We start from the raw sequence: 23,796 nt of genomic DNA on the forward strand, positions 1-23,796 counted from the left end.
TTTTTAAGACGGAAGGCAACCCAATTTTAAGAGCAATACAAGCAAGTATAAGCAGACCTTCAATTATATTCCTTCTGTTTTCATTGGTCATCCATTACATGCATATGTAGGTAAACAATACACAGGTAAGCATTGTTTGTTTCCTAACCAGATATTTCCCATTACTGACAAGGAAGCACTGCCTTCAACGTGTACTGTGCCTGTTGGCTACAACACATCTCTGCTAGGTATGCAAGCACTGGTGCCCCTTATATCACAATTTCCCATGGTACTTCTTAAATTTATTTATAGCATTTCTCGTTGTTTATATTATGCATTCTTCTAGGTCTATTTACACAAAAGCTGTTTACATTTAGAACAAATAATTATTTATCCAGTTCCATGTAAGCTTTTCCACTATGAGTACACTGCTATTTTCCACTCAGTTCTGAGTCTGGAAATGTTAACTTCACACTGCTCTGAGGCCTTCAGTTATCAGCTTGATAGTTGATCAAACAGAGAGACAATCAACTTTATTTTTCTGCTGAAAACATAAGTTTGCATCTGATTACCAGCACTAGCTGAATTTAGGTTTGCAGCTAAACAGCCACAGACAGCTCAGAAAATACAGTGTCAACATCAGAGACCCACAAAATGTTAAAACTGTCTTGATTTGGCATTTTACATTTATTTTTAGTATAAAAACCACCTCATAAATATAATGCTCTCTGCAGCTACCCTATAGGAGGTTGTAGACAGGTGGGCGTCAGTCTCATCTCCCATGTACCAAGGTGTAAAACAAGAGGAAATGGCCTCAAGTAGCACCAGAGGAGGTTTAGATTTGATATTAGGAAAAAATTCTTCACTAGAAGGGTGGTCAGGTATTGGAACTGACTGCCCATGGAAGTGGTGGAATCACCATCCCTGGAAGCGTTCAAAAAACATGTAGATGTAGCACTTGGGGACATGGTTTAGTGGTGGGCTTGGCAGTGCTGGATTAATGGCTGGACTTGAAGATCTTAGAGGTCTTTTCCAACCTTAATGACTTTGTGATCATAATGTAATACTATTATACTAATTTTTAAGTGTAATACTATTGTATTTTACTATGTCCAGTTCTGGGCTCCTCAGCACAAGAAAGATGTGGAGTTCCTGGAGTGGGTCCAGCAGAGGGCAACAAAGATGACTGGGGGACTGGAGCACCTCTCTTTTGAGGAAAGACTGACAGAGTTGGGCCTGTTCAGCCTTGAGAGGAGATGACTGAGAGGACCTCGTCAGTGTCTGTAAGTATCTGAAGGGAGGGTGTCAAGAGGATGGAGCCAGGCTCTGCTCCGTGGTGCCAAGTAATACAACAAGAGGCAACGGGCAGAAACTGATGCAAGAAAGTTCCACTTAAACATGAGGAAGAACTTTACTGTGCAAGTGACCGAGCACTGGAACAGATTGCCCAGAGAGGTTGTGGAGTCGCCCTCACTGGAGATATTCAAAAACTGTCTAGACACAATCCTGTGTAGTGTGCTCTGGGATGACCCGGCCTAAGCAGGGAGGTTGGACTGGATGATCTACTATGGTCCCTTTTAATCTGACAAATTCTGCGATTCTGTAATAATGTATTCCTAGGTGTCTTTAGACAAACGCATTTTCAGCTTGTTCTATGACTTACTATCAAGATGGCCAAATACACCATCTAAGGAGTCTTTCTGCTGTGCCTTTTGCAATCGGATATGTCTGTCACATATTGCCCTCATAAGCCACCAGCGTGCTTGTAGCAAATGTGGATAGAGCCTTCCCAAATCTTTGTTCGCGAAGCCTAGCCATGATGATGACTTACTATACGAATGAATGACTCCACAGTAATTTCAGCAAACTATATTCCCACAATAATGCAAGGGATGATTGCCATAAGAACCAGAACCACTATTTTGCCAAATTATTGTAAGAAAGGATTATTCAAAAAACAAAGAAGCCTAAGAAAATATTTTCGTAAATAAAAACCAAAACAAAACAAAACAAAACAAAACAAAAACAAACAAACAAACAAACCAAACCCAAATCACTCCCAAGTTTTAAGTGGTTGTTGCTTTCCCCCTTCGCCCTCTGTTCCCGCTTTTCCCCGTTGCCGGGCAGGCAGTGGCGGCGCCCGGAACGGCCGTGTCGAGCAGCCGCTTCCCGGGGAGCAGGATCCGGGAGGAGCTTCCGGCGGGGGCGGGAGCCGGGGTGGCTGGCGCCTTGCTCTGCGACTGACAAAGGGCCCGGCGGGGTCCGGCCGGCCCCATGGCCATCCCCATGGTGCCCATGGAGACGCAGCTGCAGAGCATCTTCGAGGAGGTGGTGGTGAGTCCCGCCCCGGGGCGCCGCCGGCGGCGCAGGGTTGTGGGTAGGCCCGGGATTCGTCTGGGTCCCTGCGGCCCACCGGGCGCCCTCGCGGAGTGGAGGCATCTCGAAGGAGATGAAAACCGGCGGGAAAAGGGGCCACTGATTCTCCTGGCGTAGTTGGTGCGGTGAATCCTCGCCGCCCTCCCCGGCCGTGTTTGGCGCTGTGCCAGCGGCGGCTCCGGGGCCCGAGGGATCCGTGGGGGAGGGGGTTTTCTCAGGGCTGAAATCGCTCTTCGCTGAGTGTTACATAAAAGCTGACGCAGAGCTGGACTGGGCATAAAAAGGGCATAAAACCGGTTGCTTACCCAGCACCAAATTCAGTGCACTGAGTTTACTGCAGAATAAGCTGTTTAAAGAGGCGCTTTGAAGGAGACTGTGAGAAGATGAATGTCTTGAGGAGACCTTTTTCTTCAGCCAGCATAAGGTGTGAACAAATAGTGGAAATACATTCGCACAATGGTGCCTGCAAAATGAAGCACAGTTAGCCCGAAGTCCTCTACTCATAGGACAGTCCTTCCAGCCCTTTCACTAGCTTTAAATGCATTCAACGACCTCCACATCCTTCTTAAATTGCGGGCCCCAGAACTGCTCACACTACTCAAGGTGAGGCCACACCAAGGACTAATACAGCAGAATAATCACCTCTTTGGCCGACTGGTTAAAAACAGTGTTCACAAGCAGCAAACAGTGGGGTTTGCCCTCCTGGCTGCCTGGGCTCCCTCTGGCTCACACTGAGCCAGCTGTCAAATAGCACCCCCAGATCCCTTTCCAAAGGGCTGATCTCCAGCCAATACATTCCTGATTTATACTTGTGCCCAACATTACTCTGTCCCAGGTGCACAATCTGGCACTTCTTAAATTTCATGCCACCAATTGCCACATCCTTCTGTATGGCCTCTCGTCCCTCAGAGAGTCAATACACCTCTCAGTTTAGTATCATCAAAAAATTTGCTCATGGTGCATTCAACCCCTGCATCCATATAATTGATAAATTTATTGAACAAGGCTGACCCTACAGTTGAGCCCAGAGGAACACTGCTAGTCACCTGTCACCAGCCAAATGCAGACCCACTCAATGCAATCCTTTGAGCTCTGCCCTCCAGCCAGTTCTTCACTCAGCGTGCTGTGAACCCGCTCACCCCACAGTTCAACAGCTGGTCCAGAAGGATGCTGTGAGGGATAGTACTAAAAGCATTATCCATAAAAAGTATGCCTACTGCTTTCCCTTTGCCCTCTAGGCAAGTGACGTTATGATAGAAAGATATTATATTAATTAAGCAGGACTTCCCCTTTATGAACCAAAGTCACTGGGTCATTAAGTCACTGTTTTGTAGAGCACAAACGAGTGGGCTTTTTGGTAGATATGGGAACTTCACAGTTGGAAACACTGGGGCGACAATAGCTGATAAGGTCCTGGCGGGTGATACTCCTAGAAAACCTTTTAAAAAACATGTTTTAACAGTAGCTCACTCGGGGGTTTTCTCTTACAGAAAACAGAAGTAATTGAAGAAGCTTTTCCTGGGTAAGTGTAATATTAGTTTATTTGTGTAAGATTTTCTGAAAAGATGTATTTTTGTACTTGTTTCATTGGGTTCTGCTAATAACTGATGTTCTTATTTGCATTAGTATGTTTATGGACACTCCTGAAGATGAGAGAACCAAACTGATCAGCTGCCTGGGAGCTTTTAGGCAGTTCTGGAGCAGTCTTTCCCAGGTAAACGTTTTATTTGTTGCTTATGTGTACTTTATTTACTTTCTTTAATATAAAGATACCTCATCTAGTAGACAGTAATTTTAGCTGTAAGGTCTGCGTCTAGTTATTCAGAATCTGCTTTCAGATATTGTGTAGTAAAGCATATAGGAAGATTTTGCAAGACAAAAATTAGTTTTGAGATTTGTAATGTTATATAGTTGTTCAGCAGAAGTTGGTGTGCAGTGCAAATACAGATAAACAAATGGAAGTATAACAGTAACAAAATAAACAAGATAAAAGTTATTTGTTACAGAATTTCTAGTAGAAGTGAATAAGTAGGCAAAAATTAAAAAAAAAGAAACTAGATGTTTATGTTTAAAAACTACCTTCCAAAACCTAGGTGCTTCCAGGCACTGTTCCATCACTGTTCCATTGGAGACCTGGTCAACTTTAGTTTTATTGAATTTGATTATGACTTTGAAAAGGGAAGAATAATATAGAACAGTTCTGTCTTACTTTATTCTGTTCTAACTTATATGTGAAAACCAAAGTTGACTGTAGAAATCAGTGGTTAAACTAGGAGATGTTTCTTGTACTGGATACCTGAACAGCTTCTATTGGACAAGTGAACTTCTTCAAAATAAGATCAAAAGACTTGTAGGAAAAACTATAGGTTGGACTATTGGTGGATCACTTCCACCAATTCGTAGTCTTGTTCTTATGTTAGTTTCATTTCTTCATAGGAGGATACTATATGAATTTTGTAGTTTGTTTCACTATCTGTAAATACATTCTTTCTTCCTTCTACTGCCTTTTCAGGAGTCCCATGAACAGTGCGTCCAGTGGATTGTAAGATTTATTCATAGCCAACATAGTCCTAAAAGAATTTCTTTTCTTTATGACTGCCTAGCAATGGCAGTAGAAACTGGACTTTTGCCACCCAGGTAAGTTATGTTGGAATGAATTGATCAGATAGATGGAAATTGTAATATTGGAGGTATTTTTACAATGACATTGTACAATTAGTTCTGGAAAACATGTGCTTATTATCTTTCATTCATTCTTGCATTATCTTCTGCTAGGATGGTTTGTGAATCTCTGATAAACTCTGATACACTTGAATGGGAAAGGACTCAGTTGTGGGCATTAACGTTTAAATTGGTCCGGAAGATTATTGGAGGTGTAGACTACAAGGTATCTTCCACCCATTCCTTTCTCTGTGCTAAAATATGTTGGTTTGTAGCTTTGTTTTTATGATTTTATGTCAGAGACACCCAATCTTTCAAAGTCTGCTTTGCTTACAGGAGAAAAAAAAATTCAGTGAGACCACTTTTAATGCTTTTTCATAGTGGAGCTTTACCTTAAGAGGTAATTTTGTATATACAATGTAACTCTTCCTACTCTTTTCTCTATTACAGTCCCCTTTCATCCTTTCTCAGTTACAGGCTGAATAACCCTAATGCAGTTGCAGAAGTGGTATACATATGAAAGTAACACTATCAAGGCTGAAATTTTGTCATCTGCTTAACTCTTCTTGCTACATAGCAGAAGGGTCCGGAAAGCTGAGTCTTTGGCAGAGTACAACTCCAGTGGAAGGAGTAGGGAACCATGCATGTCTTGCAGAGAAGCAGCTCATCAGCACTGTTGATTGCATTAAAGCAAAATAAACTACAAAATAAAATGCAACATAGCACTCTGGTCAGCCTGCACGAGGCACTGTAGGTTGGATGTCTCTGCATCCGCATCAAAATATCAACAGTTACTTTCTCATCCGAGGTATCCTAAGATTGAGACATTCCAAAGCAGTTTTATGTCATTAGTGTTCAAATTCTCAGGAGCCATTTGTCTTCTGACACTTAGCAACAGAGATCTAATTCTGTCAAAATATTGTCTGACCATTTTGATTGTGTAATCTTTCTGTCAAAAATAAAGAATATCTGGGGATGTTAATTTTATGTGCTTTCTTTTAGGGTGTTCGAGACCTGTTGAAAGTGATCCTAGAGAAAATCTTAACAATTCCAAACACTGTGAGCTCAGCTGTTGTACAGCAGCTTTTAGCAGCAAGAGAGGTAACTATCTGAATACTATATCACTACAGAAAAAGATAGGCCTCATTCTGTTGTTGCTAGTGAGTTTGTAATAGGTGGGATGGCTCTGAACATTGGTACATTTAAACAGGAAAGAGCCATTGTGCCCTTATTCTTGACTGTAAATGCATTTTATGCAGGAAACAAAGCAATTTTCGTAAATATCCTAAATATGCATTAAAATCCCCAACAGGAGAGTCAGGCCTAATGTTTGACTTGCTTAAGGTGAAATGTATGAGATTTAATACTCAGATTAGTTTCTTTATTTTTTTTTCTTAGTGAATAAAATTAGTAATTGTTGGCAGTACTTTGTAGGCAGACATAGAGGCATGGTTTTACTTAGATTTAGACAGTCTAACTTAGGCTTATACAATTAAAAACAAGTTTTAGACTAGAGTAGTACTATCAGAATACATCTTCAGAAAAAGTATTTTAATTCTTTTATCTGTTTTAATGGACTGTCTCAGATTAGTAGGCAGACTACACCTTCATTTACCTTGTTCAAAGTCTTTTACACTGATGTATTTTTTCATTTATAGGTGGTAGCCTACATTTTGGAAAGAAATGCATGTTTGTTACCGGCCTACTTTGCAGTTACAGAAATCAGAAAACTATACCCCGAAGGAAAACTTCCTCATTGGGTAATGATATATCAAATACTGTAATCTGGAGTTTTGTTGCACACAAAACAAAATTACTTTAATTTTTTTCATGGAGATTTAAAATCATGCATTCAACAGTAAGCTCTGTGTTTAGTCATATAAATTAAGTGGCAGGCTTGATATGATTGCAGAAGCAGCTGTGTTTAAATTCAGTGATACAAAAATATTTGATGCCATGAGAATGCTCATTGTTTCAAAAAAACCAACTAATATTGATCCAGTTTTTAATTTTGCATTCTGTTAAAATAAATAGGTGTCATGAAAAGGATAAAATCTGGACTCCCTTGAATTAGTGGGAAAATTGTTACTGACTTTTGAGACAAGATTTAAACTAGAGTGTACTAATCTGTGTCAGTTGTCTATGTGGAGTTGTTATTCAGAGGTAAACAGATATATTATGAGCAGGAATTATAGCTTGCCTTAAATCATCTGTTATTAAGTGTTATGCATTGAAATAATATAGTTTGCATAGGAGAAACAGTTCTTATATAAACTCTTGCTTGAGTGCAAGTTGAGAAGAGTGCTTCCTGCACCTTCTTTCTAATGTCACATTTTTTCTTTTGTGATTTTAGGTTCTGAATGATTTTTCTGACTTGTTGAAATCTATAGGAAGCTAGTTATTTTAGTAGATTCCTTTACTTTTATTAGAATGTGTAAAGTATTGAGTCTTAAATGCTCCTTATCATTATCTGGAACTTAAATTCTTATTTTTTTCCTCCTTTTCTCACCCAGTTACTAGGTAATTTAGTATCGGATTTTGTGGATACCTTCAGACCTACAGCAAGGATAAATTCCATTTGTGGTAAGAGAATGACTTAATTAATGACTTTAAAATAAATTAATTTATTTGAACTACTTTGTTTCTTATAACCTTTAGTGACACATATCATCTAAGTCAAATGATTCAGGTCTTTTGTTTCATGAAATGTCTTTACTCTTGTCAGTTCTCAGGCTTGATTCCCTTCAGTTTTTGCTTTGAAGGGGAAAATTCATATTGATGAGATCAAAATAATTTTTTGCTACAACCTGGTAATGGAAGTGTTAACTACTAAGTGTTAACCACTTGTTACATGGTCATATGTTTTCTAAGTACTGTAGACGTTAAGAAAATTGTAGGTTTTCTGTGCTCAGGGATTTTGAGTTAATACATATCTGCTGGTGTGTTAGTCATGGGGTGTTTTCTGACTTCAACTTCCATTGCAGCTTTTGTAGCTGCTCAGCCCTCACTCTGTTGTGGCAGGCTTCTGTGTGAACATTTCCTTGCTCCTATAAGTTCTGGTTCTACTTTTCTGTGAAAGAAATGCTCAGCTTCATTTATTGTTAGAAATCTGGTGGTCAAAATTTGCTGTTTTAGTTGTGATGCTTGCTTCATTTTCTTCAGAAGATAGAAGTGTCTTATGTTTGCTTTGAGAATTAAGTAGTTTAATAACAGCTGCCTTCTTTCTTAGATTTTATTGCAGCTGATCTTATTCAGTGTAGATTAAGAATGTAAATTCATCTGTAATGTTTCAAAGCATTTTGTTTCAGAAGCTTGTAGTTATTCTTGTATTGAAAGTGTGGCATAGCTTTTATTTATATGGCTCATGGGGATCGCACACAATTTTTCTGAGCGTTGTTATGTGTAAATGAGTTGTGTAGTTATGGTTGAAGGGAAGAAATAAATATTTACTTTTTGGTTTATCTGGTAATAGTATGACCAGTTTGGATAATAGAAGTCATGGAATTTGAACTGTCAAAAGTCAATATTGAAGCACCTAAATTTAGGTGCTGATATACAGGTGTGCTTGGTGCCTACGAAATAAATCCCAGGTGCCTAATCTACACTGACTAACAAGTGTAAATTTAGCTTACAGAACACTTTATGTGTGATCAGCCGAATCACATTGGTCTATGCTGACTGAATTGACTAGATTTCCACTGAGTGTAATTGGAATACACACCCCTACATTTGACTCGTTTGCTGTACAGAATCTTACCCACAGGGGGAATGAAGGGAAATTGTAAGACTAGATTATAATTAGATTTATGATGGCATTTTCTTTGTGGAAAGCGTCAGTGTACCGAAATCAAATCCCTAGGTCAAGCAATGGCAAGGGAACAGTCTTCTGGTAACTTAAAAAGGTACTTTTAGCTTGGTATTTGCAAATATTTTTATTTTTAAGGTACCTAATCTGAATAAATGGGGATTTTACTCCTTAGATATTTTGTTAGTTGAAAATTGGTTAGATAAATAAAATCAGCCTGAAGCAATCCTATGGTCAAAAGCTTTAAGCAGTGGAAATTTAAGGAGAGCATAAAAGTGTCTGAGGCCAGTTTTTGCATCAAAATGATTAGGGAATAGGCCAATTTCATTGGTTTAGAATTTATGTTTCTTTGCATGTAGGTCGCTGTAGTCTCCTTCCTGTGGTAAATAACTCAGGTGCCATGTGTAACTCATGGAAGCTGGATCCTACAACCCTTCGTTTTCCTTTGAAAGGTCTCTTACCATATGATAAGGTATGCCTTATTAAACTTCTTAAATATGTTATATTCAATAAATATGAAACTTCTATACAATTTTTTGGGGGGAGGGGAATTTCAGCTGCTGCCCAGGATACTGAAGAACATGAGACATAATTTAATGTACTTTGTGGGTGTGTGCATGTGAGAGAGCAAGTGAGAGCAGAGAGTTGATTGGAAAAGTAGTTAAGCAGTGGCTATGTGGAAGACAATGGGATGGTAATTTCATCTTTTCTGTGCTCTTCATCACTGCATAAAAAAGATAATTTTACAATTCAAACTTATATTTAAGTTAGCTTGTTTGAACTTAAAACTCTTGAGTGTGAAATAGTGGTGTACTAAAAGAACTTAAAAACTCTAAAGAATCAGGACAGAAATCCATGTTGTCCAGCATCCCATTCCCTGTATCCTGTCTAATGAAGGATATAAAGATAGTGTCTCTATTAAGGTGTATAGTGTTCATAATCTACAGCAATTATCATTTTGTGTATTTCCTGAGACAGATGTGATTTCTGTGTATTTAGTTAACCTTCATCTTCCAAATATTTGTTCAGGCTCTTCTTGAGCGCCTTTAAGCTTTTAGCATCCTCAACATTCCTTTGACAAGGAGTGCCATATTTCAACTTCATGTTGCTTGAGGAATCAGCTCCTTCTGTTTGTTTTGAACCCAGCTTCAGATAATGTTTTTCTTTAATGTTATTCAGCTATTGAAAGGTGAAGAGAGCAGCAGTTCCACATCTGATTTCTTCACACTACGCGTGATTTTTGTGCACGTTGGTCATGTGTTTCCTCAGTTTTCTTACCTTGTTTCCTTTGAGTTCAAGGCTGTTCTGTCCTTTTATTAGGTGAACAATGTACTTCTGCTTGGTCCTCATAAAATCTGCCACTTCTTAAGAGCCGTGATTATTTCCTCCTTTTGGTTATCAGAGACCAAGACAATTTACCAGATAATACATATCTGCATAAATTAAACGTTCATTCTTACATTGTTTAATTCTGTTAAACATAAACTCAGTATTAAACATAATTTTGAGGCAATATATGTTTGTATGTGATTGCTTATTTCTTTTTCAAGGATCTGTTTGAGCCACAAACTGCTTTGTTGAGATATGTGCTGGAACAACCGTATTCAAGGGATATGGTCTGCAATATGCTAGGTCTGAATAAGCAGGTACTGTACTGTGCTGTAACATGATTTAATTCTGCATAGAATCTGCACTATTCTTTTTCTCTTTTCTTTGCTATAGCTAACTAAGCAAAACAGTTTAGGTACAGAGAGTGATTTTTTTTAATTTATTTTTATTTTTTTATGAGATCATATTAGGTTAATTGGACCTGTTATTCCTATCATTTGTATATTGCTTTACGAATGTTAAATTGAAAAGTAGAGATTTAAAATATGATTTTTTTTTTGCATTGCTTTTTTTTCCTATAAGGCCAGCCTCAAGTACACCTTTGACAGACAGTAGGAGACTGGTTATTGTTCATTAGTTTTTAAAGCATTGTTGTACTCTGTTATATTGGCATGTTATAGTACTAGAGTAGTTGAAAGCTGGGTTTTGTTTTGTTAACATTTTTTCTTTTTATACCTTAGAATGGGAGGGCTTAGTCTGACTTGGGGATCCTTGAGGCTGGCCTCATAGTCACTGTTTTGTCTTTTCTTTTTTTCTTCCTTTATTTTTGTTCTGTCCTGTCTTGTCCTGCCCATCCTCCAATGCTCTAGACCTTGAACATTGCTCAGGTATGTTCACAACCTTACTGTTGTATTGTGACTAACGATACGCTGGCCGCTTTGTAGCCACTGATTCCAGTTAGAGAATACATGTACAGGCAGGGCTTGAAATTGGCAGGACTGTTAGTCAAGGGCAGATTCTCACTGCAGATCTCTAGAGATATGGGAGATGTAGCATAAAGCTGACAGTCAGTGGTCCTTTGATCCTAAAATTTTTGTTGGAGTGGACTGTTACTATTTTTCTTACCAGTCATAACTTTTTACTTTGCTGGAATTTTCAGGTGAGGAGAGATGCTTAGTTCAAAATTTCTTTCCTTAAGCAGGTGGAAAAACAACCACTGGACTTAAGTGTAAAATTATAAAGCTGTAAATACATAATTTAGAAAAAAAAGGGTTTACTAGTGGAATTTTCTTATCATTAGGAAGCCTCTGTAAAAAACTTACCAACAGGCAATTATAATATTCCCCAAGCTAGGTGAAAGAAAAGTAGTGCAGAATACCACACAAAAAGTAGTTCCTTAAAATTTTGACTACTGTTTAAAATAAATAAAACGCCTGAGCAAATCAACCAAGTGGGCTTCTGCTTGAAATTTGAAATTATTGGTGTTATATTTACCGTTTATCCCTTGTTACACTAAAAATTTCCACACCTACTTTAAAAAATAAGATTTATAAAATAGCGTTGCTGTTTGCAATACTATAGTGAAGGTTGTGTCAGTGTTTCCATTTAAGAAACTTCTTTCAGATTTGTAACTTGACTATAAAATTTACATGATCCTGAAACCTTGTGTATATTTCCCATTGTAAGTGAAGTACACCGGTGCTTTTTCTGAATTGGGACTGTTTTTGAATGAGCAGATTCCTACATCTTGGCAAACAGTACTTTGTGTTATATATGAGAATCTTAAAGCAGCTGAAATGTTAAGCCTTGGAAATGAGCTGCTAGGTTTCCTGTTTAAATGAGTAGTATTTGTGTGTCTATTTCTGTGTCTGCATTGGGTTAATAAACCAAACTATTCCTCTATCCGTCCTGTAGCTGGTAAATTATACAAGATCTAGACAAAAAATATGTTGAACCCATTTTATTCTTTTAACTATGGGTGGTCTGTGCTTTCAGGTCAAAAAACATTTATGTTAAAAATGCTGGGTTTTAACTTCTACTTTACCATATTAATCTATACTCCTTAAAATTTGTTTACTAGTATAGGAATTCCTACACAAAGTTTCATCTTGGCATGAATTTTTATGGCCAAAGAACAAATGTGAAGAATGTAGCTTATAAAGGAAATGCTGACAGAACATGAACTATAGCTGTGCTGCTACGATTACACCAGCATAATGATGTTTGGGCTGTTGAAAATTTGTGAGTTGAAGATATGTGAGTTAAAAATACAAATATAGAGGTGAATGGTGTAGTGGTATAGAACAGGAAGTACGTTCCGTTTAAACATTAATATACTCTGCTTGAAACTGTGGAAAACATTGAAATTTTACTTGGTTTTGGGTACAAATTAACTTCATGTTATAGCTGAGTTTGTTAATGTAGCCACCTGACAAAAATAGTAGCATGCTTTTCAGAAGTTGTGTAACTATATCAATGCTTTCAGTTAATAATTTTGTATTTTATTGTTAGAGAAATAACCTGCAGAAATGAACTGTTGCTATAATAGAAATGCAAATAGTGCCACGTTTGTTTCAAAATAAATACAGAAACACCTCAAAGCAATGATCATTATTTATTTATGATCATTAATTATTTATGTGAAGTTGCTTGTATGCCCTGTCAACTATTTACACAGATCCAGTTGCAGGATTGGAGCCTTCATTTGAATCTTTTGGCATCAGAATCTAGGTATGGTTCAGCCAGATTTGTCCTAGTTCTCAAATATTCTTGAAGATGAACAATGAATTTTGTGGTTCAGTCTTAACTAAGCAGATCTATGTTAGAAAACTGTTCATTCAAGCCATCTCTTGTTGTGTAAAAAACATACAAATCCAGCTGTCCTGTTAACCTTGCAGGGTAAAAAATGAAGGTAAAATTTCATATATTTATAGATTCACGTGTTCCTTTCAGGATTCTAAGTTTTCTTGTGGGATGAGGTTTTCTAATACCCTTGTCAATTTTATGGCTATGAGTCCAGATGTAATAATATGGACTTCAAAATGTGTCTTCTCTTGGTGTCTGGGGACTTGGAGTTTTTACTACTGTGTACTTCTGTGTGGGATAGTACGTACTCTTGTATACCTGTTTGAATTAGTCTCTAGGAAGTAGAGATTTAAACTGTATTTTATCATGTCTGTTATCGTGGTTTGCAGTTAGACTTGATCTTAGCGGTCTAAACGATTCTGTGATTCTATGTCAATTTATATTCTGCTACTAGCTGGAGTGTTACTCCTGATTCTTAGTTATCTTTTTAATAAGTTTTTTGAACTATGTAACTATCTATTTTTTTGAAAATGATTAACAGTTCAAAATGTCTTAGTGCACTGATACCAGATTGAGATTTAGTTTAGGGATCCTACAGTTGGTTCTTAAAATGGAATTTAAGTAACGTCTTAAGGACATAAAGTCACTTTGGATGTTTTTGTTTATATCTTTACTTTCTCTGTATGTACACACTTACATGAAGAATAAAAAGCCATTCTAGCTTGCATAATTGCAGTTACAATCTTACTGTAGTCCTCTAAACAGTCACAAGCTTTTTTACTTTGATTTCTCTGGTTTGGGGAATATTTGAAAGAGAAGGTAATTTTCAAGTGTCTTGTTTCTGTAATGTTATACAAAGTTTTAATTAGCAGCAGTTGTATTAAATTATTTTGCTCTTTAAATAGTATATTTGGTTGGCCACCTTTTCAACCAGCAGTGGTGATCTGCAGCTTTGAGTAGGAAATTATCTATGCCATAATCTGTCCAGGTGAATGTGTAATTGTATTCTCTCCTAGCTACAAACCAGGATAATTAGCTTGGGGAAGCTGTTGTTTATTTCCTGTCTGTCCATGCATTGTGAAAGGAATGACAGAATGCAATATTCAAAAATTTACTTTCCTTTCACTTTTATGTTTAAAATAGCTGGGATCTTACTATCCAATATTACCTATGTTAACCTGGCAAATAATTTAAGGGGGGTGATTATTTTTATATATTTCTGATTGTAGGGGTGTGCATTGAGAACACTCATGTACAAGTTTCTTGTTGAAACTTACTCCATTTTTTAATGAGGAAAACTTGAGAATGGCTACCAAACTTGGTAGAAATAGAATCAAGCATAATACAAAGAATAAGCTTTAAGGTTTTGTGTTTTTGTAGAATGCAGTCTTGGAAAATGGAAGTGTGGGAGTCGTTCTGTCTTGTATTAACTACTTCAGGCATTTTGAATTGGACTTTTGGAGATATCATTTATCCATTTACTATTGTAGGGATCTTGGTCTCTGTGATTTGGTCTTCTGAATCCATTTCTTAAGTATAGTAAATGTTGTTTGTTTAAAATATTCAAATATTCAAAAACTATCATAACTGTCAGCCAGCCTTACCGACTTCTTAAAATACTTTTCTTTTCGGAAGGAACACATCTAATGCTAACCTTGCCCACCTAAACACCACCCCACCCAAAAAAAAAAAAAAAAAGAAAAAATCCAAACTCACATAAGAACAACAAACCACCATCCAATAGAAGCTTTGATCCACTTAAAGTACCACCACTACTCCATCATCAGAGGGCTAGTCTCAAGAAATTAAAGTGTCATGGTAGCTGTTTTCCCCCCCACTGTATTTCTTTGTGGTTTAATAATGTTTTCATTTAGGTTATTCATCAGACTTTTAAATGTTATTTTCAGGACAAAATGGAGAATATGTGTTTGTGTAACCAAATTATAAAAATTTGAATTATTTTCTCTTTAGGAGAAAAACATAGTGATTTTGAATGCTATATTTTTCCATATGCAATCCAAAACTGTGTTTGGGGGTTTTTTGTTGCTTGTTTTTGTTTTACTTAAGCCATACCATAACACGAATTCCTACTTATTTATGAAGGTAATCAGCTCTCACCTGTATTTTTATTCATCTCAGTATATACTGAGATGTTCTTTCAGTTGTGAGCAATTAATAAAACAAGGACCCAATCCTGCAAATTCCTGTGCAGCCAGTATTTTATTTCTGAGTGTTCTAAAATTACAAGTACAAAATCTGTGCAAAAATGTATATTCACTGAAAATACAGAAAAAAAATTCCCAGAAAATTAAATTAATGAAGATAGAACATGAAGTACTGCTATGTTTCTTACTGGAGATTTTACTTAAAGCAATAAAAGTATGATTTTCAGAATAAAAGATAGAATTAATTTTTTAAATTTTCTTGCTCTTAAACTTTTCCCAATCTTAGAATTATAATAATAATGAAAAGTCCTACTGGAAATTCTGGCTCTCTTTTTTCCTGTTGTATTCTTTCAATAACTTTATTCTAAATTCGTATAGCCTAACATGATTAGGCTTTTGGACATTAACCCAGTGCTTAGAAAACTATTAAATTTCAAGCCCTGTACATAGTAGTTTTGCATGCTGGATTATAAACTAGTCTTTAGTGTTGTCTGTTGCACCCTGCTCTGCTTCATAATTAGTTGCTTTGGGAGGGGGGAAAAAAATGAACTACAAAAGACCCGAAGTATTCTGACTTGATGGTGATAACACTGCTCTGTGTAAACCTGTACCATGGTTGGTCTGTGATAATGACATGGCGTTCTGGAAGAAAAGGTATAATTGATGCTTTCTGTTCTAGTTAGAGGTTTGTGTTAAGCATGCTTCAAGAAAGCACAGCTGGAATTGTAGCTTTCTGCACTTTTGAGCTGGCGAAGAGCATGCAATAGGGGATGCTGTTCACTGTATTTTGACAACTTCTCCAATTCTTGCATTCTGCCTTTAATTGAAGAGAATCTTTTTTTTTTTTCAAAGCAAAAGACTACCATCAATGGAGGTAGAACAAGCATCTCCTTTCAGCATCTCTCTTTACTTTTATTATATCTTTATTAGTTAAAAGGGTTTTTTTAGGCTGCCTGGCTAGTAAGTCAAAGAACTCATCTAAGGCATCCCTAAAATGTTTTATTAGTATTTGGGTGATATTTTAAAACTTGTTTACAAACACCTTTTTGCCTCTAGAAAGGGATACTGCATTTTCATGTTTAGAGTTTGAGCAGCTCAGCTCCTTTTCTTTTGTATCATTAAAGTAATAATTTTTTCTTTAAGGCTGCATTATGTTACAGGCATCAGCCCAAATAAATGAATAAATAAATGTGACCATTCTGGAATACAGATTGCATTGAAACAAACAGGTTAGATTATTTCCAAAGTGCTAGCATTTTCTAAAGTAAGTTTAATTCCCAAAAAGTTTTTGTCCTTAGTAACAGTACATTGTATGGGTGTAACAATACAAATGCAGAGTAATAAGAAAAGGTTGTTGCATTAAAGAACTTGTAACATATGACATTATGTTTGATGGTTTTCAACTGAAGATCTATAATCTTCACAGGTAGTGGGCCTTCTTTTACATACATCTGTATTAATGTGCATCTGAATATGTAATGCATTCCTTACTTGATCGTTGCTAGAAGTCATCAGAGATGGTGTGTATCTTTATTTCTGGGTTTGTGTAGCTCAATGTGAAGATTGTGGCAGTCAAACATCCGAAGAGCTCATCACTATGAGATGTAATTTCTATTCATAGTACGTAGAACATACCACTGATTAATTTTCAAGCCTTTTTGATGCTGTCTTGTAACTTGTGGTGTTGTGTCAGTAGGACAGCATCTAATTATACCAGATGTTAATTCTGCTGCAAGTTGGTAGGCTATAGGTGAGCCCAAAATGAGAGTGAAAAAGAGAATAGTCATTAAATACCTACATCAGGTATTGGGATGTTTCCTCTGCATTTGGTGATATAGGTGATACATCTTTTTCTTTGTGGTGAGCCCTACTTTGAAAAGAAGGAAGAAAAAAAAACTAACAAAAAAATCCAAAACAAACAGAAGAATCCCTACCTGTGCATTAAAAGACTTTGTTTTCTGTGAATGCAAGATCAAAGAAATAACATTCTGCTTGCCTTTGTTAAAAAAATCCACAAAATCCCCAGATGTTATTTGTGCATTGATGAGCTGTGCTTTGGAACTGAGTAGGCAATTATGTAATGTATGATAAAATGTAAAAGTCATTGTGACCTGTAACGTAGTGCAGCTTTAATACACTGACTTATCCTTAACTTAAATTCAGACTTCATCTCATGCTTCCCAGCCTTCTTTCAAAATACTGTACTGTAACTTCAACTGTACAAGTTCTGGAGTTAATGGCAAGGCTTTTGGAATACTGTATCTGATCTCTGCCTTACAGCACAAGCAACGTTGCCCTGTGCTGGAGGACCAGCTGGTGGATCTTGTGGTGTATGCCATGGAACGATCTGAGACTGAAGAGAAGTTTGATGATGGTGGAACCAGTCAGCTTCTGTGGCAGCATCTCTCCAGCCAGCTCATTTTCTTTGTGCTCTTTCAGTTTGCAAGTTTTCCTCATATGGTCCTGTCGCTCCATCAAAAGGTAAATTGTTTGTATCGCTCACACGTGGTAAGAGGGATTTAAAAAACGAAACAAGTATGTTTTAAAAAATTGTCACACACCCCTGCAAGAAGTACCTTATGTGCAAGAATTAACTAAATTTTTAATATTGTGCTGTATAGGAGTAAGTCAGATTCTCAAGTTACGGTGCTGTGAGCTAGGTCTGGATTTAGTATATTCATATACAGGATGTTGCATTGTGTTTGGATTCAAAACGTGTGAATAACTAGAATAAAGAGATAAACTGGCATAATTCAGAAGATCCAAGTACTGTGCTGTTGCATCTAGTTTACAAATGAGTTTAAAAGAGAATGAACACCCTGTCTGTGGACTAAAAAACATGCCATGTAAATGAATGTGGGAACTTGCTGTTTGTCTAATCAATCAACTCAAAGCAATCTAATCAAAGGTACTTTGTCCAATTACAGTGATACTGACAATCAAACTCCCAAGTTATAATAATAATAATAATTCCATTAAAACTGATACTGGTATTTGCCCTTTTCTCTGGTGCTCAATGCCTCTCTGAGTTCTAAGGGTGGTGATGCCAGTCCTGAGAAGGGAAACGAGGGGTTACAGTCAGTCAGCAACATCCTGAGCTCTTTGCTTAGAGAGCTGTATGCTGTTGATGGTAGGAAAGGGGTGTTCTTTCTCCTCATTATAGGATTAACTTGTGGCTATTTAGATACAGTTTCTAACATGCACTACACATTGCTCCATCTTCATTTGTCCTCAGTTCCATGTTACATAAAAATGTAACTCTGTATGCTATGTTTTACTGGTGATGGATTGTAGTTCTCTGCTCTCTTTGTTATCCCTAAAATTAATTTTACCGGGGCTGTTTTTCTGTAATTACTGTTGATAAACCATCAAAACAATAGTCATGACACAAAACAGTTGAACAAATCTAATATAACACTACAGCAAGCAAGATAAGAGTAGTGTATTGGTTGTTAGAGAATTGCTGTTACAGGTAAATTAAATCACACACACACAAAAATCCACGAGTGCAGATGAAGCAAGCCCAAGTTGTTCTGGTTCAGAGACTTCCTTTATAGAAAGAGTTTATAAAACCTGTGACCTGATGCTAATGACAATACTGTACTTCACTACAAGGCTGCAGGGTGACAATTTAAGATAGTATTTAAGTGTTGCTAATTTTTTAAAGCAGTGATCCTCAAGAGTTAAATGCATTTTAAATCTTACCATTAATTGTTCTGCCTCTCCCAGAGTCTGTTTGTGTGTTACAACTAATGTACCTGTTTCTCTTCTTTCTGGGAACATGATGTACATTTCTACTGAAGTCCTACTATAAAATTCTCACTGATCTCTGCTGGAACTGTTTTAGTCTGCCCTTGTACTTTTATAGGAATCTTTGCAGTGATTTTTCTCCCGTGTGCAGTATTTATCTGTTACTGAATGTTTTTGACAGTTGGCAGGCCGTGGTCTCATTAAGGGGAGAGACCACTTAATGTGGGTGCTCCTCCAGTTCATCTCTGGCAGCATCCAGAAGAATGCACTGGCTGACTTCCTCCCAGTTATGAAGCTTTTTGACCTCCTGTATCCTGAGAAAGAAGTAAGTCTCTAATTTTTAATTCAACTGGGACCTTTATATGTCAGTATTACAATCATTCTTGAGTCACTCTTAAAACACATACGTGCTGCATAGTTGAAGAGAGATACTTCATAATTAAATGATTTTTTTAGGATTTAGGATTTACTTGGATTTCCTATCCATGTAAACATGTTTGTTTTTAGGGGCAAGAGAAAACTTACGTTGACTCCTCTCTTCCTTGACTTTGGTTTGACTAAAGTTTTGAGGAGTTTGTTGAAGCACTGAGGAGACTATTAAGGAAAAACATGTAATTTTATTGTTACATCTGAGCTGTAACAGAATAGTACACTGAAAGACACCTTCAGTTGCAAAGAACTGAGTGGTTAGTTAAAATTCATTCTGCTGGGACAGATCCAATCCTAGTCATGCTTTATACATTCCTCTAGAAGGGACAGTTAGAAGTTCTTAAACTTTCATCATGATAGCACTGTGAAGTGTGATTGCTAACTCTTTTCATAGTGCTTTCTGCTTTGGGTCAGTGGTTATGATAATACAAATGTGTGGTGTATCAAACTGATATGTAACAATTTTTTCCCCGATATATTAGTTTTGACTCACAGAAATTCTTTGGTACAATTTGTGTCAGGAGCTTGCAGTTGCTTTTGTCAGCATAAAATACGGGAAGAGTGATGGGACTACTTTAGCTGTAGTGATGGCTCCGAGTTACATTTGTTTAAAGTCTTTGTGTGACTAGGGCATTTCTTAGGGTTCAATTTCACAAGCACTTCAAATGTTATCTATGGCTGTTGCTCTTACAAGTGTCTGTCTTGCAGTCCTGTTGATTATGCAGTGGTGGTCTCACTTGTGCAGCCAGTGGTGCTTGTGCAGTAGGAACTGTATCAAAGGGAAAGAAATGCTGGTGTTGGCAAAAGGAGGGAGCCAGAGTGCCTTTTCCAGTGGCAGTAATATACCTGAGTCTGTATCCAAAACTTTTAATTTTGGGGTGTATTTCTACCTTTTCATAAGAAATGTATTAATCTTTAAGGATTAACTGTGATGCTAAACAATTTAGATTTTTCAGAAAATACTGGTGAACCACTGAGTACCTACTATGGAAGCACATAGCATAACTGATTTCAGAATAATGTATGTGTGAGGCTGAGAGGAAAAGCGCATACTTTGTAACTATATATGTCTGGAATTTGTATACTCTAAGCGTGAATTTCCTTTTGCCAAAGTCTTAGATAATTTGTTTGGTTTGAGTGTTTTTCAGAATAATTTTTGAGGTCCAGGTCTCTTCCAGAGCTCTTGATTTAAAATTGCATACAATGATGAGGGTAGAATCCATTCTTTAAAAATGTTCCTTATGGTGCTGCAGGTCAGAAAAAAAGAAAAACGTGACCTTGTGAATACTGTCTGTCTAAGTCGGTTTTCTGCACATTAATCCATGTGATTTGTCACATTCATGTGTTCTTTCTTTAGTGTATTCCTGTACCTGATATTAACAAACCCCAGTCAACTCATGCTTTTGCAATGACCTGCATTTGGATTCATTTGAATCGGAAGGCCCATAGTGACAACTCCAAGTTACAGATTCCCATTCCTCATTCTCTCAAACTTCACCATGAGTGAGTGCCGGGTTTTTGTTATGTTTTGATTTGTGCCTAGACATAATGAAATAGGAAGTTCCAAGTCAGTATTCAGAATGTATTGTGTGATGGGATGCTGTATAAAGGTTATCAAAGGAATGAGTTCAAAGTCATTCAAAAAGACAAAGTTCGAACTCAAAATATTTCATAAAAAGGGAAATGCTGTCATCCAACTAATGGAAATGATATATTTTATTGCAGAATAATAAGTCTTTATTGCTAATGGAGAATCTGAAAGTAAATTGACTGGTTTTGTTATGCTGTGGTTTGGAAAGTGTGGATAAGCAGTACATTGGGTTAGGTTTTCGTCTTGAAAGGTGGTTTTTAAAGTGGATTTATCTGCTGAGGTGTTTAATATAGAAAAGTCATAACACAATGAAACTGTGGCATAAGTTGTAGTTCTTTTGATGTGGTGCAATTAACAACTATTTTGATTTTTTTCTACTATTTTTCTACTATTTTTTGACTGAGGTTATTGTGATGGTATTTTTGGAATGTCTGTGCATTCTTTCTGCCTAATGTTTAACCTCTTCTGTACCCAGGTTTTTGCAACAGAGTTTAAGGAATAAAAGTTTACAGATGAATGACTACAAAATTGCCTTGTTGTGCAATGCTTATTCAACCAATTCAGAGTGTTTCACTTTGCCAATGGGTGTACTAGTAGAGACTATTTATGGAAATGGCAACATGAGAACACCTCTTCCAGGGACTAATTGTACAGCATCAGGGTCTATTACCCCGTTGCCAATGAACCTCTTGGATTCACTCACAGTTCATGCCAAAATGAGGTACAGTATGCAGATAGCTTTTTTTGTTTTTAAACCCATAAATCTGTTTGTGGCTAATTATCATGAGAAAGATTTCCTGTGCCTGAACATGTTGTGTGTGGATCTGTTAATTAGTTAATAAATTTCTTAAATTTCAAGTCCATGTTTTTGATTGAAAAACACTTTCTCTCTTTCCTCAGTCTAATTCATAGCATAGCTACAAGGGTGATTAAGTTGGCCCATGCAAAATCTAGTGTGGCCTTGGCTCCTGCTCTTGTGGAAACCTATAGTCGCCTTTTGGTTTATATGGAAATAGAATCCTTGGGCATCAAAGGCTTTATCAGTAAGAAAGAAAACCTTTTTTTCCCCCCTTCCTTTTGTTAAGTAGTATTTTCTTTTAATGGCAACTAGAGACCATAATAAAACTGAAAATATAATGATGCAGCATATATAAATTATTTTAATATAAAAGAAACTGTAAAAGTTGTCTTAGTGCTGCAGTAAATTTCAGATGAATTTATGCCATCACTTGTATGGTCAAGACCTTCCTAGTTATGCTGCATTGTGCAAAAACATGCTTAATGGAAAATTGTAAGCAAAGTTACCTAATTAGATACACAGGATACTTAATTGCCCTCATTAAAATAATTTGCATGTCTGCTGTATATGTTAATTCAAAAAATTATTAAGGTCTATACATTTACAGCATCTTCAGACAGCACTTGCACACATGCTCTTTGGAGGTAGTACGTTTTTCAAATCAAATATCTGACTTGCAGCCTAATAACACCAGTGTACTCTGTAGTTGTATTTCAAAGTGTGATCCATTCTAAAACTTACTTAACAAAATTTTTTTCATAAGGTCAGCTCCTGCCAACAGTGTTCAAATCTCACGCATGGGGAATTTTGCATACTCTGCTAGAAATGTTTAGCTATCGGATGCATCACATCCAGCCTCATTACAGAGTCCAGCTCCTCAGCCATCTTCATTCCTTGGCTGCTGTGCCACAGACTAATCAGAACCAGCTTCATCTGTGGTGAGTGACGTTTGCCATATTTAGCCATAATCCCGTGAGAACTGTGCTTAAACGGGACATGAGTACTTCCATCAAGGTGTGTGTCTTATATCAGAGTAAACAATGCATAAAACAGTGGCTAATTTAAATACATGAAAGATGGAAAACCTGGTTAGAGAAGCTCTGGAGTGGTTATGGAGATAATTCCAGGGAAAAGCTTTAAGAGTAACTTACTGTTAACAAAGCTGAAGAGTATGAGATTCAGTTTCTATGTAGAATCTGGAGTTTATTGTAGAAAAGTTGTAGAAAATAGTGTCCATTCACTCTCAGAGTACAATAAATCTTGTAGGAGTATGTGAGACAGAGCAACTTCATTATTATCAGTTCGTACCCAGAAAATCTTAATTACACAGTGAATTCATAGAGTCATAGAATGGTTTGGGTTGGAAGGGACCTTAAAGATTATGTAGTTCCAATTCTTCTGCCATGGGCAGAGACACCTTCTACTGGACCAGGATTCTCAGTTTCTTAGTCCAAATTCAAATTGCCCAGTTGCATATCCTTTATCAAGCATAAAGAAAACAAATTAAAACAAGTTTCTCCTTAAATTCAAGGTCTTGCTCTCTTTATTCACCTCACTCTTGTTTAGTCATCTTAATCTGAAATACAGATGTTAGTCACTTTTAATAAGCACTGCATGCAACAAAAATGGAATAAACTTATCTATGGCTTTGGTATTTCAAAGACACAATGTTATAAAAGTCTTTTCAATTACTTCAAACTACCTGGTGTGAAAAGTACTTCCATCTAAAGCACTGGAAATAAAAGTACTTTTAATCAAAAGCTGTACTTCCTCAACTTCCTCATTTCTTTAATAAGGACAATTTAGTGCTGTCTGCTTCAAGGTGGTAGTTAGCTTTGAAGCTTCCTATGCATTATTCATGCCTTTTTATTCTGGCTTTACATATATTTATTCATCTGTGTACCCTTCTTTAGATGAAGATGTGCAAAAGGTAACAGTGAGGGGGCTCTAAATTGGAGAGACTTCAGGCTCTTTTTCAGGGGCTCTGCAGCTGGAATTTTCACTAAATCTACTTTTGAGTGCTTTATTTAAAAATAAAGTACTGAAATAGTTGATAACAAATTTATTAAACAGTAGAAAAAGCAAACTTTTCAAAACGATTAAGAAC

The 23,796-nt window shown here is 36.8% G+C and overlaps 1 protein-coding gene across 2 annotated transcripts in view; it reads left to right on the forward strand.

The window, feature by feature from the left end:
* Nucleotides 1-2,175: 2,175 nt before the first annotated feature.
* Nucleotides 2,176-23,796, forward strand: part of MED23 (mediator complex subunit 23) — a 36,254-nt gene continuing 14,633 nt past the window's right edge. Inside the window, exons 1-17 of one of the 2 annotated variants that reach the window (XM_018078100.2) lie at nt 2,176-2,313; nt 3,846-3,877; nt 3,982-4,069; nt 4,868-4,992; nt 5,131-5,242; nt 6,019-6,117; nt 6,675-6,776; nt 7,530-7,599; nt 9,181-9,293; nt 10,372-10,467; nt 11,020-11,037; nt 17,401-17,601; nt 19,052-19,195; nt 20,657-20,802; nt 21,366-21,611; nt 21,791-21,933; nt 22,453-22,627. In XM_018078100.2, coding sequence (XP_017933589.1) covers nt 2,254-2,313; nt 3,846-3,877; nt 3,982-4,069; nt 4,868-4,992; nt 5,131-5,242; nt 6,019-6,117; nt 6,675-6,776; nt 7,530-7,599; nt 9,181-9,293; nt 10,372-10,467; nt 11,020-11,037; nt 17,401-17,601; nt 19,052-19,195; nt 20,657-20,802; nt 21,366-21,611; nt 21,791-21,933; nt 22,453-22,627 — 1,970 coding nt within the window. In that variant the 5' untranslated portion in view covers nt 2,176-2,253. The remainder of the gene's footprint in view (nt 2,314-3,845; nt 3,878-3,981; nt 4,070-4,867; nt 4,993-5,130; nt 5,243-6,018; nt 6,118-6,674; nt 6,777-7,529; nt 7,600-9,180; nt 9,294-10,371; nt 10,468-11,019; nt 11,038-17,400; nt 17,602-19,051; nt 19,196-20,656; nt 20,803-21,365; nt 21,612-21,790; nt 21,934-22,452; nt 22,628-23,796) is intronic. The other variant, XM_018078101.2, reaches the window with a different exon arrangement.

Source organism: Manacus vitellinus, unplaced genomic scaffold, assembly GCF_001715985.3.
Source record: "Manacus vitellinus isolate BGI_N305 unplaced genomic scaffold, ASM171598v3 scaffold_4_pilon, whole genome shotgun sequence".
Lineage (NCBI taxonomy): Eukaryota > Metazoa > Chordata > Aves > Passeriformes > Pipridae > Manacus > Manacus vitellinus.